The sequence below is a fragment of the Zingiber officinale genome, chromosome 9B, assembly GCF_018446385.1.
Source record: "Zingiber officinale cultivar Zhangliang chromosome 9B, Zo_v1.1, whole genome shotgun sequence".
Lineage (NCBI taxonomy): Eukaryota > Viridiplantae > Streptophyta > Magnoliopsida > Zingiberales > Zingiberaceae > Zingiber > Zingiber officinale.
Window position 1 is genome coordinate 118131599 of NC_056003.1, and position 16160 is coordinate 118147758.

The 16160-nt window shown below is 37.1% G+C and overlaps 2 protein-coding genes across 2 annotated transcripts; both read right to left on the minus strand.

The window, feature by feature from the left end:
* Nucleotides 1-225: 225 nt before the first annotated feature.
* Nucleotides 226-866, minus strand: LOC122023334. Its single transcript, XM_042581387.1, has 2 exons — nt 669-866; nt 226-627 (listed from the first exon to the last, which is right to left on the minus strand). The coding sequence occupies exons 1-2, from the start codon at nt 864-866 to the stop codon at nt 226-228; spliced, it is 600 nt and encodes a 199-aa protein (XP_042437321.1).
* Nucleotides 867-1288: 422 nt separating this feature from the next.
* On the minus strand, nt 1289-14995 carry LOC122023760 (DEAD-box ATP-dependent RNA helicase 38-like). The gene is made up of 8 exons (XM_042582055.1): nt 14635-14995; nt 14200-14493; nt 13887-14114; nt 12424-12489; nt 2493-2894; nt 2316-2427; nt 1651-1736; nt 1289-1572 (listed from the first exon to the last, which is right to left on the minus strand). Exons 1-8 carry the CDS (start codon nt 14869-14871, stop codon nt 1510-1512), a joined length of 1488 nt encoding a protein of 495 aa, XP_042437989.1. The 5' UTR covers nt 14872-14995; the 3' UTR covers nt 1289-1509.
* Between the last annotated feature and the right edge of the window lie 1165 nt (nt 14996-16160).

Sequence of the window (16160 nt, forward strand, 5' to 3'; positions counted from 1 at the left end):
CTTAATTTCTGGTCACTAACACTCCGGTTGCTTGTCTGAGTGTGTGCAGAGTTCAGATACTACCTATCCTCGTACTATAAGTCTTGGAGTTCCACGTGGGGGTTAGTTTTCGGGACGTGCGTACATAGGGTGCGCCAAAGTCGCCTCTCCTTCAACATCAACACTATTTTCGCCGGTCTCCGTCTAACTTAGATTCCGGACAAGATCATACGTGTTCAAGTGTTCCTACCAAATCCTACTGTCATAGGTTTGGCCAGCGACGGAAAGGGTGGTCACGGCGAAGGAAAGGGTGACGTTGCAGCTCACCATGGCGTCCACATGTTGGTTGATGAATCCCACCTTCACCCTCACCCCTACGACCGTCACCGTCGTCAGCACAATGCTTCCCGCTATCACGTCGGCGAGCAGATCTGCCTCTGATCCGGGCATGCGGTCGAACATCACATCCAGCGTCAAGTTGAAGTCCAGGGTGCTGCGGGTGCCGACCGAGCCCGGCGGCCCGTATGCGACGCCCACCTCCCGGCCGCAGTAGCGGAGCCCGATGGTGGCAGCGTTGAATTTGGCGCTAGCGTAGTTGGGGTTCTCGAGGGAGGCGGCTACCCCCAGCGTCAAGCTGAGCGACACCGACTGCAGGGAGTTGGGCGTCACTGGCGGTCCCGACAAAGAACTCCAGGGTGAAGCGGTTCAGGATTAGGGTCCTTGACCTTTAAGACAATGAGGGCCAGTACGGTCATGAGGATAGCGACGACGAGGAGCATGGCGACGCAGCAGAGTAAGCAGCATCTACGACGGCGGCGGGATTTAGAGTCTGCGAGCAGGTCCCCATTGACTGCTCCGGCGTCGAGCATAAAGAAAAAAGATGTCATATGTCAAGCTTATCAATGCAGATTTACTCTTTTTTTATCTAAAATATAAATTAATTTAATTAATATTGGCTCACCATACTTATCTCTTCAAAACCCCAAACCATATACCAAACCTAGTAATCACTTTATATAAGAACTTGCGAACAACTAACTATTCTTTAAAGCCTTTACAAAATGAGAAGCACTAGCGATGATTTAGAAGGGCAGAGTAACTTCGAATGGGGTTCGCCAAATACACTAAAAGCCACCAAAAACGTTATAAAAGGATTATCGAAAGCAATGGAAGCATTCTGCAGAAGTTTGAGAAAAACTGCTCTAAATAAACAAGGATGCATCCAAAGAATATTTAAGTTGATAGTTTTTATCCCCACTAGATTTTGACTATACTAATCGGACAATCACACCTATAATTGAAGCAAACGTTGAGGTTAAGGTCGATGCATACAAATAAACATATACGGATGTACACAAAGTACAAGGATTGCTATATCATAGCGAAGGAGGTCATTATTCACCACGGCTGTTAAACAGATAAACAAGTGCAAACTCTCGTGCTATACTAAACCCAAGCATAAGATTCATCGAGCACAGGAAACAAAGGCCACAGATTCCTTGTCCTGAAACAAAAGAAGGGAACCAGTTTTCATAGCAAACCAGCATCCTTTAGAGCTGACTCGAAAGCTTCTTCACTCCTCCAATCCGAAATCTGTGATATGAGCGAGTGCTTTATCTTGAGAAATTGTTTGAGAAAATACTGCATGAAAATTTAGAATATATGACATACCTCAGGGATAGGATGTTGAAAGTGCTGCTGAATTTTCTCCATGACTAACTTGTCCCTATCAGTGCATAGGAAATTGAAGACAGCACCTATTCCAAAAAAGAAAAAAAATATCTATAAATTGGGAATGAACAAAATAACACATCACATCAGCAGAAGTTTCTTTAACACAACAAATAACACAACCTCAGTGTAAACAGGGCCAAATAAGTAGAATTGCAGTAGACACCGAGCAGGTTTAGCAAAAGTAATACACAACTAACAACCAATAGGTCACTCCTTTTTTTCTAGATAGCAAATAAGTGCAAGGTAGTGAAGAAGTTTCAAGAAACAAAATGTGATTGTGGTATAGCATGGGCAAAACCCTCATTAACTTCATATTAACAAACTGTTGTAGTCATCCATGTACAATTTCCCAACTTGTGTTTGACAGCAAATCAAGGAAAAACTGGTTCTTAATAGAATCCTTTAATAAAATAGTAGACTATATAATTAGACCACTAGAAAGTCCACTATATGTAATTACTGTCACCTGCTATAATGGCCAAAGAAACAAATAAATCCATTATGAACTAATCAAGCGAATCAGAAAATTCAGAATCTGAAAAAAGAAATTGTATGTATTATTCTAGAGTGGAAATGTTATTCAAAGAAAAGACAAGACTTACCTTTGCTACCAAATCGACCGGTTCTTCCAACTCTATGGAGGTATAGTTCGCAATCTGGCTCAGAAGGATTGGTGTGCTTTACAGGTAGATCGTAGTTGATAACCAAATTAACCTTCAATAAGAGGAAAAGCATGAGAAATATACAGTGAAAAACTACTTCATACATGAAGTTAATACCTGTCTTTGATCAAAACCACGAGCCAACAGATCAGTGGTTATGAGGACTTTGGTTAATCCATCTTTGAATTCTTTTATAATTTTGTCCCTGTCTTCTTGGCTGAGAGCACCTTGAACTGATGTGCACTCATAACCCTCTTGAGACAGTGATCGATGCAACATTGAAGCACTATGTCTCGTGCGTACAAATATAATTGTCTGCCCCACCTTTTGCCCAAATTCAAAAATCTTGTTTTTTATTACTTCTATCTTAGCATTTTCATTTGGACAAAGGACCTTATACTGTTTTACTTTTTCCAAGGTAAGTTCCTCTTTCTTCACAAATATTTGATTTCCATCGGAAATTACTCTTGAGACAAACGCCTTCACATTTTCATTGAAGGTAGCAGAAAAAAGAAGTACCTAAGACATAAAGCAAGCAAGAAAAACGCTATCAAGATTCACCCGTCAAAATACTTTCATGAAACAAGATAATATAACAATAAATGAGTTGTGTTTGATCTGAGGAAACTATTTTCTATTTCTAGTTTTCATTTTCTAGAAAAATAAATAAATTGTAAGAAAAATAAAAAATTTGGTCAAGAATTTAACATCATTGTATAATAAAATGTAATTTTTTATCTTCTCCAATAACAGGAAAAAAATTACTAAAAAGTATTGAGAAATGAAAAGAAAAACCTGTTTCTACTTTATATAAACAAATAGATCAGTATCTCAAGGATGACAGCCTCTTCTTATGGGAACTGACTAATGCGCATGGAATTATACACCAAATGAAACAACTGCCCAAGTTTCTTTGCTCAGAGCAGTTTGTGAAAGTGCATTCACAATGATTAAACAGAATTTGACACATAAATCACAATGTATACCATTACATTAGTAACTAATATATGAATTAGTTAATCAGCTCCTTTTCGTTCATCCTAGTTTATGATCATGCCATCTTTTGAAAAATGACTTGAGCACTCACTAGTTGATAAAGATCTGCAAACTTTTGATTTTACTGATCGACTAGAAGTTTAAAATGCCAAAATTCAGCATCTTACCAGCATGATGGAAAATCTAGGAAAATTAAAAGGATGAATGTCACATAAGCAAAAGAATATCGTAAACAAGGTTTACTAGGGAAAACAGGAATAAATATACATCCACCGTTTAAAATCTCATTCCATGCTGCTCGGCACGGACTAATTTTACCGTTCTGTGACGGGAGCGAAATCGACACTCGGCACGAGATAATTTCGCGCGTCATGCGCGACGGACGGAAATGAGCACCCGTCGCACGACAGATTAATTTTTTAAAAAAAAACCTATATGAAGCAAGGGAGGTGTCGACAAGCAGTGGCAAGGCAGTAGCACGAGCGGCAACCACTCTTCGGACAAGTATGATTTCTTCACAAATGGCCGGAGGCGTCCCAGACGCCTACGCTTCGACGTGGCTTCAACATGTCGTCTTGGACTCCATCGCGTCGTAAGCGCCGCCAGAGGCATCGCGGGATGCCTCCGGCGCGGTTAGATGCCACCGTCTGCCCCACCAGAGGCACTGGAAGCCACCGGAGGCATCGTGGGATGCCTCCCGCAATGCCTATGGCGGAGCGAGATAAATTAAAATTTTTGATTTATTTAATTTAAACAATTCCCATCTGTGATATTTCAAAGAGACTTTTATAAAGCCTAATTAAATTATCCAATAAAATATATAAAAATATATATTTATTTTTTAAAAAAATAATTCTTTTTATTAATTAATATTCTGAATTTTTTTTTACTGTTTTAAATTTTATTTAAAAATTCTAATTTTTTTAATAAATCAGATATATAATCTATTTTTTTTATTATTTGTATTGTTTTAAATTTCATTTAAAAATTCTTTAAAAAATTATAATAAACAGATTTTTTTATTATTATTTTGTATTGCTTTAAATTTCATTTAAAAAATCTTAAATTTTTTTTAAAAATTCTTAAAAAATTATAATAATTAGATGTATATTCTGATAAATTATTTTATTATTGCTACTGCTTTACAGTTTAATTGATATTTGGATTTTTTTACTATTTAAAAAATGTATTATTTAAATTAATAATTAATTAAATTGATAAATAGTTAATTTATACAATTATTATATATAAAGTAACATATGTGTGTTAATTTATATACTTATTATAGATAATATTTTTTTATTTTAGAATTAATTTAAAATTTGGGTCCATGAATATTAACATATTTAGGCTTTTTTACTTTTAGGATTCTTGCTTGTTAGACATATGAAACATATATTTTTATCTTATAATGTCTCTACTGCCTAGATTAATTTTGTTTAAAGAAAACTATATTTAATTATTTTTCTAACCATATTAATTTTTAAATAATTAAGAATTTATATAAAATCAATATACAATTTATTTTTAAATTATACATAATAAACATATTTATCTAATAATTACTATTTATAAATAAAAAAAATACCAAAACAATATCGGACTATATCATTTCGATCTAGGACCGAAACCTCGACACGGGTCGAGATTTTAAACCTTGCATGCACATCAGGTATCAAGGTATCTGCAAACCAACAGCTTTTGCAGATTATCCTGAGTTGGATAAGTTGACTGTTAACCATTAGAAAGGAGAGAAGGATTCAATCAACATCCTTGGCTCCTGACTAGCTTGATTGTTTTAAAGTTTCTTCTCAACAAAATCTCACAATCAGTGATATGCTTGGGTGACACATTGAAAAATCATAGGTCGTGTATGGATTATACAATTCAGTCAGCTCTCTTTTCGCATTCAGGAGTTCACAATGATGATGTTTCTTGAGTGATCGGGTGGCTGCTTCATGTGGCATTAATAGATTATGTATGCAATCTTATTAGAACGAAATACAAATCATGACAAAGTTAACGGTCATAATTCAGATCCCTTTTGGTTTATGAATGTGAATAAGCAAACCTCCAAAGACCTGGGAACACCCTCAGAACAACATGTCTACTGTGTGGATGAAATGGAGATCATTTGTTTGACTATTGTCAGGAGGAGAGAACATCTTGGAGTTTGGCCTGATAAATAATCAGTGGAAAACCATTCTCCCTATGAACAGGAACTGGAATTTGAGGGCCCTAGTGCTTTATTGCAAATCCAAAGCAAGTGTCTTGCTCTGTTTACTCGGAGGCGTGGATTGAGAAAGGAACGAAAGTAAAGAAGGAAAACAATCCTTACAGGAAGGGAAGGAAAGAGAAAAGAAAAAGGGAAAAGAATCCTCGAGAAGGAAGAGAGAAGGACGCAGAGCATGAGGTGGCCCTAGCAAGCATGAGCCGGCCCTACAGGGCCACCCGCTACTCGCGGAAAATACGAGGCGCCTTGGCGAGTGCGAGCCGGACCTGCAGGGCTACCGGCTGATTGCAGCGAGAGCGAGGCGACCGGTGAGCGTGAGCACTGTTAGAGTGTATACTAAAAGCCTAGCTTTTGGTATAAACATTTATCTAGAAATAAGAATCACATTGGTCAAATGTCTACATTTATGATAAATGTAGTTGTTCAATTAATTTATATTGCAGATAACATGGTGTATGGTGTCACACGCAGAAGATCATGTTATCGGTTTCCTTATAAATTATAAACAGTAGCTCACGACTAAAATGGAAAGGAAGAAACCATTGGAAGGTCGTAGTGTAATTATGTATTAGTTTATCTTAACTATATAATTACACTAGTACACTTGGAGTGTATTGAGTAGGACCATTAGAGGTCGTTTCTTTTATACTGACTTTATAAAGAAACAAAGACCTCAGTTATTATGGAAGTGTGCGCTCTTAATCCTAATATAATAACAAGCACATATATTTGATATTTATTTCTTTAATTTATCAATGGGTGAGATTTAGTTCGATGAATCAATAAGCCCGATAAGTTGAGAAATGATATCACTTATAGTGTGTGTTGTTGATTATAGAAGGAAACTGTGTCCTAGTGATCTAGGTTGAGAATGTCCTCAAGAGGAGCTCATAAGGATTGTCATGTTAAACCCTGCGGATGGACGTAGTCAACATGACGATGAAGTTGAGTGGTACTACTCTTGGAGCTAGATATTAATTAAGTGAGTTGTCGATAACTTACTTAATTAGTGGACATTGTTATCTTAAACACAGGGAGACTAACACACTCGTAATAAGAAGGAGCCCAAAATGTAATTTGGGATTGGTGCGGTAGTTCAATAATAGTTCTTTAGTGGAATGAATTATTATTGATGAAATTAAGTTGTGTGTTCGGGCGAACACGGGATACTTAATTTCATCGGAGACCAAAACCAATTCCTCCTCTCGGTCCTATCGTAGCCTCTAGTATATAGAGATTTATACCCACCGCATACCCACCTTCTTACCCATCAGTGCGGGCCAAGCTAGCTTGGAACCCAGCTAGGGCTGGCCAAGACCAATGGATGAGGTGGTAGGCCAAAGCTTGGGTCCCAAGCTTGGGTGGTCCACTAGAATATTAAAAGGATTTTTATTAAAATTATTTCTTATGTGGATATCGTGATTTTAAAGAAAGTTTAAAAATTAAAATTTCCTTTTATAACTTTCTGAAAGATTAAGAGAAGAGATTAATCTCTTTCCTTATTTGTAGTTTAAAAGGATGGTTTTAATTTTGGTAAAACTTTCCTTATTTGTAAATCATCTACATGTTTAAAGAGAGTTTAAAATTTGAAATCTTTCCTTATTTGTTGATTAAAGGTGGATTTTAAATTTTAAGAAAAATTTCCTTTTTAATCATGTTCATGATTTAAAAGAGAGTTTAAAATTAAATATTCTCTTTTATAAGTTTCTACAAAAGATTAAGAAAAGATTTGATATCTTTCCTTATTTGTAGATTAAAAGAGATTTTAATTTTTAGAGATAACTTTCTTTTTATCCACATGTTTAAAAGAAAATTTTAATTTATAAAATTTCCTTTTTATTAACCAATCATGAAGGGATAAAATTATTGGAGAAATTTTATAAATTTCTAGAAACAAATTAGGAAGTTTTAATTTTGTTTTAATTAAAACTTTCCTTGATTTGGGGAAATGGTGGCCGACCATTGTATTTGTAAAAAGGAAATTATTTTTAATTAAATAAAATTTTCTTTTTCATGACAAAATAATTAAGGAAGTTTTTAATTAAATTTCCTTATTTGCCAAGACCAAGGATTATAAAAGAGGGGTAGAGGTGCCTTCATGGGTGATCAACTCTATTATTCTTCTCCTCTCTTTTCCTCCTTGGTGGCCGGCCCTAGCTTCTTCCTCTTCTCTTCTTCTTATGGCCGGCGGCAACCTCTCTTGGAGCTCTTGATGGTGGCCGGTTCTAGCTAGGAGAAGAAGGAGAGAAAGGTGGCTTTGTTTCTTGCATCCCTTGGAGCTTGGTGGTGGTGGCCGGACCTCTACTTCTCTTGGAGAATTGTGGTGGCCGAAACTTGTAAGGAAGAAGAAGGTGCTTGGTGGTTCTCATCTCGGAAGATCGTTGTCCACACAATGTCCGAGGTTAGAAGAGGAATACGGTAGAAGATCAAGAGGTTTTTTAGAAGGTATAACTAGTAATTTTTCCTTTCCGCATCATGCTAGTTATTTATGGAAATAATACCAAATACAAGAGGCTTACGATTCTAGAATTTCGAATATGTTTTTCGATGTTGTGTTCTTTTGTTTTTTCTTTTCCTTGTGATTTGATTGTTCTTTTCGGTTAACCTAAAGTTATTTTAGGAAATTAAATATTACCTTTCTATAAAAGGTTTTGTCTAGTCGGTGGTGGTTGCTCCCATATCCAAGAAGGCCATGTGCCTCGCCACGTCAGTACTGGGAACCAATTATGGAAATTAATATTTAATGGAATTAATAACTTAAGGTGATTTGGGTCGAACGTGTTAAGTTCCGCAGGAGACCCAAGTCAAAACCTAAAAGAACGAATAGATTAAGTTTTGGATCAAACGTGTTAAGTTCCGCAGGCGATCCAAAATTTAATTTAAAAGAACACATGGTAGCTAGGAAAAGGTTCAGACCTTTGTACAAAATTTTTGTACAGTGGAACCTCTAGGTTTTCCGAGTAGCAACCAACAAGCACGAGCAAGGCAGTCAGCGAGCGCGAGCGCGAGCACAAGGTGGCCTTGCAAGGCCGCCCCCACTATTCGCGGTGAGCGCAAACACAAGACGGCCTTGCAAGGCCACTCCCATGGTTCGCGGCAAGTGTGAAGAGAGGCAGCCCTGCAAGGCCGCTTGCTGCTCACGGCGATCACGTTTGCTTGGGGCGAGCACAAGGCGGCCATGGGCTGCCCGTGGCTTGCTGCCGGGCTCATGGCCGAGTGAGGTGGCTATGGAGGACTGATTGGTTGAGGGCAGTGTGGTTGAGGACAACAAGTGACTAGGAAGGATGGAAAATGGCGTTCCATCCGATTTTGGGTGGACAAAAATATGTTCATAAATTGGATAGCGGATGGATTTATAAATCCATCTGTGCGTTGTTTTACAAGTAAAACATCAAAAAGGATTAATAATCCATCCTTTTTTTTGTCAAGTAAATGACGAACAGCTTTCCTCAGTTTTTGAATCCACCCTCACAAGTAAACATAACATTAGTGTTTGCAGTTGTGGCCATGCCACAAATTTAATAGGTGAACACGGATTAACCATAAATCAATTTAAAATTAAATATCTTAAAAAAAAACAAAAAAACTATGAAGTGTAAAAGAAGAGGTATAACATATGGAGTGTAGATGGTGATGGGAAGAAGTGCAAAAGAAATACTATTCAAATCCTTAAAGGATTTGCAAAATTATAGAAATAAGAAAATTTTGCATGGGATAAACTACTTTTGAGCCTAATCAGATAAACTATATAACAATCTAGGAATTCAAAATGGGGAGAGATAGATTTAAAACTACGCAAAGAAATTGTAGAGAATTCAGGGAATAATAAATATCCAGGAGATGGTAATAAAAGTAATCTTCGTCAACAAACAATGTTACTCATAACAACTCAGATCAGCTACAGGGATATTAAATTTTCAGATAACAAAAAAAACTTCTCAATAGCAAAGGCAGAAAAGATCAAAACTATATTTTCATTAAATATTTAATAACTACACAACAGAAAGCTTTCAAGATGAAAAAACATGATTACAAACCATACTTTTGTTTGGAATATCATATCAAACGGGATTATAGAAACTTCAAACAATAATCCTTAAGGCATTTAAGCTTTGAAAGAGTTACTGATTAAAGGCATACTTTGATTAACTAAACTCAATAATAAAATTTTAGAACTTAGAAAGATGTTTAGAAAGGGTTTTCAGTATCAATTTTATAAGAATAAAGGCAGCATATAATGCTCTAACTATCAAGGAGTTAAATTAATAAGTTACACAAAGAAACTTTTGAAGAACAGATAAAGAATAAGAGGTCAAATGGATTTTTCTAAACTCAGTGGTTTTATGCCTAGAAGATAAATTATAAATGTAGTTATTTAATAAGTCAACTAATGCATAAATATTTAAAAAACAAAGAAGAAGAAGAAAGATTAAACATCAATTGCGGTTGGTTGGCTGAGGAAAATTATCTAATCATTATATCTCTGTGGCAAAAGACATTGGTACAGAGAAAATCAATAATTAGTGTTACACTTACAAGGCATCCAACAAATGATTTGCTTTTGACAATGAGTTTACATCAAAGTCAAACTTTAAATTTTTATTCCTTTCCATTAGTACTAGGTCACTAGGTGTCAGATGTAAGATCCGCCTCTCTGGTGACTGTTATTTATTGTATTGTCTCAATTAATGAGAGACTGGATAAAATAAACTAGAGGGGAACTTTCAAAGTAAAGGTTAACGAAAATAGACTATACAAAAAAGCAGTTTGAAATAGTTAACGACTAGTTAAGTTGGATAAATCCTTGCAAATAATAAGAGTTATGATATATTAGAGAAATTATTCAATAAAAAGGATTGGTGAAGACATCATTAATAGGATTACAAAATGGTTAACTTAGAGAAAAGATTCAGTTGTGATGCAATCATTGTGCACCTTAGCTAAAAGAAAATTTTTAGTAGTTGTAGAATAACTAGCCATATTTACAGGTCATAATGCTGTAAAGTTAAGAAACAAACACATAAATAATGTTATAGCAAATGTGGGAGTGTTAAGATGAATGTATAGGAATACAAGAAAAGATAAACAAAAATATTACTGCTGTAAATCAACTAAATGTAGCTCACATGAATAATAAAATGAAAGAAAATAGATTAAAACGGTATAAACGTATCCACACAAGAAATTAGGTAAATTGAATCAGTTACGTTTGAAGGTATGAGAGACAAAGAGAGGATAAAGGAGTCTCCACTGGACACAATTAAAATAGTGACTCGGTTCTAAATATTACTATCAATATAGACTTATATTATAGAGGTCAGTAGTGAAAAATTATGGTTTGGCTGTTTTGTTGTTGCTAAAAAACAATGAGGTATAGTAGCATAAGAAGCTCCCCCCATCCTGTTGTGCCTTGGAGTCACCCAACCAATTCTAGAAGGAATTTATTTCACGGTGTTTGTTTCTCCACACTGACCAACCCCTGCAATGACTACTGTCAACATCAATATGTAATGCCTCACCAAAGATGATGCAAGAAAAGGCCTACAAAACTAGTTTATCTTGTTTGTCTCTTCCCTATTCAATCCCCCTACTCAATGTCATTGCCCTCTCCCCTTTCCTTGACAGAGTCACCTTTGCTAATTGACAATCATCCTTTTAATCATTTGCAACCCGCTACTGATTGAGTATTGTTGCTTCACCTCCTCGCCTCCTCACCACCTGTCGCACTTACCTACCTGCATGAGCAAAGTGTATCACTGAAGTCCTCTCTACTCACAAGCACACATGAGTGTGCCTTCTGTTATCAAACCCTTGTCTTTGACCACCACTTTGCCTTGGTCATTAGTTGTTCCCATTGTCACTCGCCACTTACCAAGCATTCCCAAGTAGCCCAGACCATTGAGCATCCTAGAGACGCAATCGACATTGATGCCCTCCAACAACCACAACAAGATCACAATTGTGATCATTAATTAGTTTTGATTAGCTATTATAGCCTTAAAAAAGGGAAATAAATGGTTCACATAAAAGATAAAGAACAAAAAAAAAAAGACAAAGGGTCAAAAGGAAAGATGACACTGAGGAAGATGTATAGTGGCCTCTAATATGGTTTTGTCCGTCTTAATTAGTGGACTTTGGTTCTATAACAGAAAGACAATAATGGTGTTGATGGATGTCAATGGAGGAGAATATTGCTAGCCAAAGAGAAGAAAGGGGTGGTGGTTTAATGTTAGCATTGGGCCAAAGCGATATGTATCTTGGACTGAGTGATAACCGAATAATGTAATAGATAATGTGCCTAATTACTGTGAATCATCCTGGATAGTGCAATCTAAAACAAAGTGAGTAATAGTTCTGAAAGGATTGAATGGGAAAGACCTTGTTAATGCACGATGCTGCTAGCACATAGAACATGATGGTAAAAAAAAAATGAATATCAAGGAGGACAAATAAGATGAACATAACACTAATATCAAGTTAAGATAGGTGAAAGAAAATAATATTTCAAATCCATTTATTTATATAGCTAAGTGTTTATTTTAACATTCAATATGGGAAGAGATACTGACACCCAGTAATATGTTATTATTCAACTAAGCAGACTGATTCCAACCATTTGATTAGCTATGGGTAAGGTAAAACACAAAATGAAGTCAAATGCAGGTGGAAATTATTATAGAGAAGAATGTTTGGATTGTGTCAGACACACAGTTGAACACCTTATAAATTTTGGATTTTTCTTTTCAAAAAATTTATGTATTATAGGAGTTAAAATAAACCCTAGCAGAACTATTGGTGAATGTACAACAGAAGCCAAACCTGGCAACCACCACTACTCCTTTGAATCTCTTTCCTAAGTCTTTCAGAATCATCCCTAAAGCCATCCTGCACTCAGAAACAAAATAGAGAACGAAGATCAATAGAACAGGAAAAATGACCAATTATAGCAAAAAATAAAAATAAAAAAGTCTCAGCGTAAGCTTTTGGCTTGTCCACATTACAAGACAGCACAGACATCTACGGAAACCAAAGTAATCAAAAAGTCTTCGAAGATATCATCATGAAGATTGATAAATGAGATATTGAAAAAAGAAATAATCAGTTGCAAGTTAAATAGATCAATACTTTAGGTAACACTTGCACACCATCACCAAGGTGGCTGTGGAATTCTGGAATTCCTTTTTATTTCTTGTATACCTCTCAAAAGAATGTATGTCTTCATACTACTATAATAATCAACTCAAACATCAATGAATTCATAGTTAATTCGCCTTAGCAAAATAAAACCAAACCATGTTGATTGAACAACTAGTGATAATGGTGCAAAACCGTGCTTCTACATTTTTTTTGTGCAAAACTTGGAAATTTGATGCATGCCAAAAGCATATATATGCAGATGGTACGCCTACTAAGTGAAAACCATGGTTAGAATCAAGGGATGTTTTGCAAGACTCTTTGTGACAGGGGGCATAAAGATGCTCCAGTTGGAAATTAGAAATCACATCTCCCATGGAAGTAAAAGTATCATCAGAGAGCTTCATCTATAGGCTGGGTTTACTTGATGGATAACTAGGAGAGGGGGGAAGGGAAGGGGAGGAAAGCGACACATAATTAATGCATACAAGTGATCTGTGATTACTTCATGTGCAATTTGTAACCTTTTCCTTCTCCCTCTCCCTCTCCCTCTCCCTCTCCCTCACACTCCTATCTTCCTAGACAACCCATCAAAGCTTAAGTTGGAAAGACACTCTAACTATATACACTTGCATACACCAAAGGATCATTCCATTAAATACATGTTATCCCATTCAGGATATATCTCATAGGTCCATCATAGAAACAGTTAAAAGTGTTCTATTAGTTCTTCCACAAGTAAAGAATTGTGTAACTTTTGAGATGATATGAACACGTCTAAGGTGAAAAAAAGATTTCATAATTAGAAGTGTCAAATCTATCAGAGAGTGGCAGGTGTGAGGGGTGAAGAGAGACCAAAATACAACATTAGTCAACATAATACAAAAGAATATCATCTAATCAATTTAAATATTACTAGTAATATATCCTTACATAGAGCTCCATGGAGATGGAGATTTATGTAACTAACTTCAATTAGTTATAACACACACACTTGATAATGATGATATTAGTATTATCAGAAAGAAAAAAAAAACTAACCAAAAATGTGTTAATCAATGAAAATAAATAATGAGAGAGTAAAACTTTTGAGCAAAGGCATGACATTATTGTAACTTAAGATCACAAAGAAGTTATCCAATCCCTACCTCAGCTAGCATGTGATCTGCCTCATCAAAGACAAGTATTTTAATATCCCTTGTGCTCAACTTTTTTGCTGTTGTCCACTTCTTGATGGTCCCCGGAGTGCCAATCACGACTTGGTCAGTCACCGGAGGTCGTTTATTTATAGGAATATAACTAGAAGAATCGGTTGGTATTGCGCACATTGCAGTTATGCCAGTATACTTCCCCATCTTCATGAGGACAGCATGATTCTGTATCATTCCGCTATACAGTTAGGAATCTCTATACGAAATGCTAAAGGCATGATTAAAAAAAACATCAAAATGAACAGGAAACCTGCTGAGCAAGCTCCCTAGTAGGACAAACGCAGATGGCTTGGGGCACCTTCTTGCTTGGATCAACTCGGCTCAACATCCCCAACACAAAACAAGTTGTTTTACCCGATCCATTATGAGCTTGAGCTACCAAATCTTTATACGGAGGTGTAAGAATCATAGGCAGAGTAATAGCCTGAATCTTGCTGGGCCTGCTAAAACCCATTTCCACATATAACCCGTTGATCAGTTCATTTGACAAATTCAAGTCTTCAAACGCCACAGCGGACGTATAAACAGTATCGCCAGATGTAACCTATTCAGATGATCGATGCAGTCATTCAGAGTATCCAAACATCAAAATACTAAATCCCTAGAAGTCAGAACTAGTCAAAAGTTAGAACCCTAACATCAGGCAAAAGCCCAGCAAGAGCAAGAAAAGGAAAGGAATATTTACGGCTTTGATATCGGATTCGTCAGGGTCCTCCAGCAGGCGACTGGCATCAGGTACGTCCGCTGCCTGGTTTTCACCATCCTTCACATCGGCGATGGAGAGGGATTCGATCTTGTTCAACTCCGAGGGAACGGCAGCCTCTGACGAGAGCGCCGACGCTTCCTTTTCCTCGTCGGACTCCACGTCCGCCCAGGACAGCTTCGGCTCCGCCTTTGTCGTTGCCGACTCGCTGTCTGCCATGGGAAGAGAGCAAGAGGAGAGTTGGCAGAAGATCTGTAGAGCAGAGAGAGGGAGGAGAGGGAGAAGAAGGCGGCGAAAGATGCCGCGGATGGGATGGGGCAAAGTTGTAAATAAGTCGATCGGATTAAGGAATTTTTTTTATTTGTAGGGAAGGGAGATGAGAATGGCGGTGCTTAAATGGGCTGGGCTCTCTGATTGAATCCAATCAGCCCATTTATGAATCGTGCTGACGAATGGTATGAATTTCAAGGATTGTGTCTTGGGCTCATCGTGGATAATGTGTCTAATAGAACGAGATTCCTCCTAAAAAGCATCACAGATCTTCTGGACCATTTTTTTATAGTTCAGGAGATGTGTCACTCCCATTTACAACTGGATCATAATTGTGATTCGATCGTAAATGGTTGCAATCCCTTTTAGGGTTCACCATCCCTATCAGATTATAGTTTTTGTTCGAAGCGGGTGGCCGGAGGCTGCCCGAAGTCCTCCGGTGGTGGATAAGTGGTCAGATTATTGGGCACCAAGCGAAGGTGTCCTTCGGGCGGCCTCCGACAACCTGCTACGAACAAAAACTATAACATGATGGGGAGATAAATCCAGGAAGGGATCGTAATCATTTACGATCGGATCGTGATCGTGATTCGGCTGCAAATATATATATATATCAAATGGACCTCATAAAAAAATTTATTTGGAGAATTTTTAATAGTGGAGAGATGAGTGATATTTTTAATCTCTACTACAACTCTTTGCACTGAAGATGCTCAGGGTTGATTATCATGGATTGTCACGAACTTTGCTACATAGGTAAATAGGACTCATGATATCACTTTGAGATTCTTAGATTTCAGCCCAATTAGTTTACGCCAAATTTAGCTCTTGAAAAATTTTATCTGAAGGTGAAAGGCGCTTTCAAGAGAATTTAAGGTGCCTTCAATCGATTAAGTTTTATTACCGAGGATAAAATTTTATCTTCGTCTTAATGGCTAAGAAAGACACCTTCAAGGGTTAGAAGGCGCCTTGCGAAGGCACCTTCCAAGTCATTAAAGGCGCCTTCAGCATTGTTCATCCGAAAAATGGTTAACTTCTCTTGTTAATCATTTTTCGCTCCGCTCGTTTGGGTGATACTCTGGTCATTCAGAATTGAGCTTACCTGAATTCAACTCCGGCTTTTTTATCGAGCAGACTTCCTCCCCGGCTTCTCGTCCCTCGAATGTCGCGCACGTCCTTCTCGTCCACCGGCGTACTCTTTCGCAGCACCTCGTCCCTCAGATGCACCGAGTCCGTCG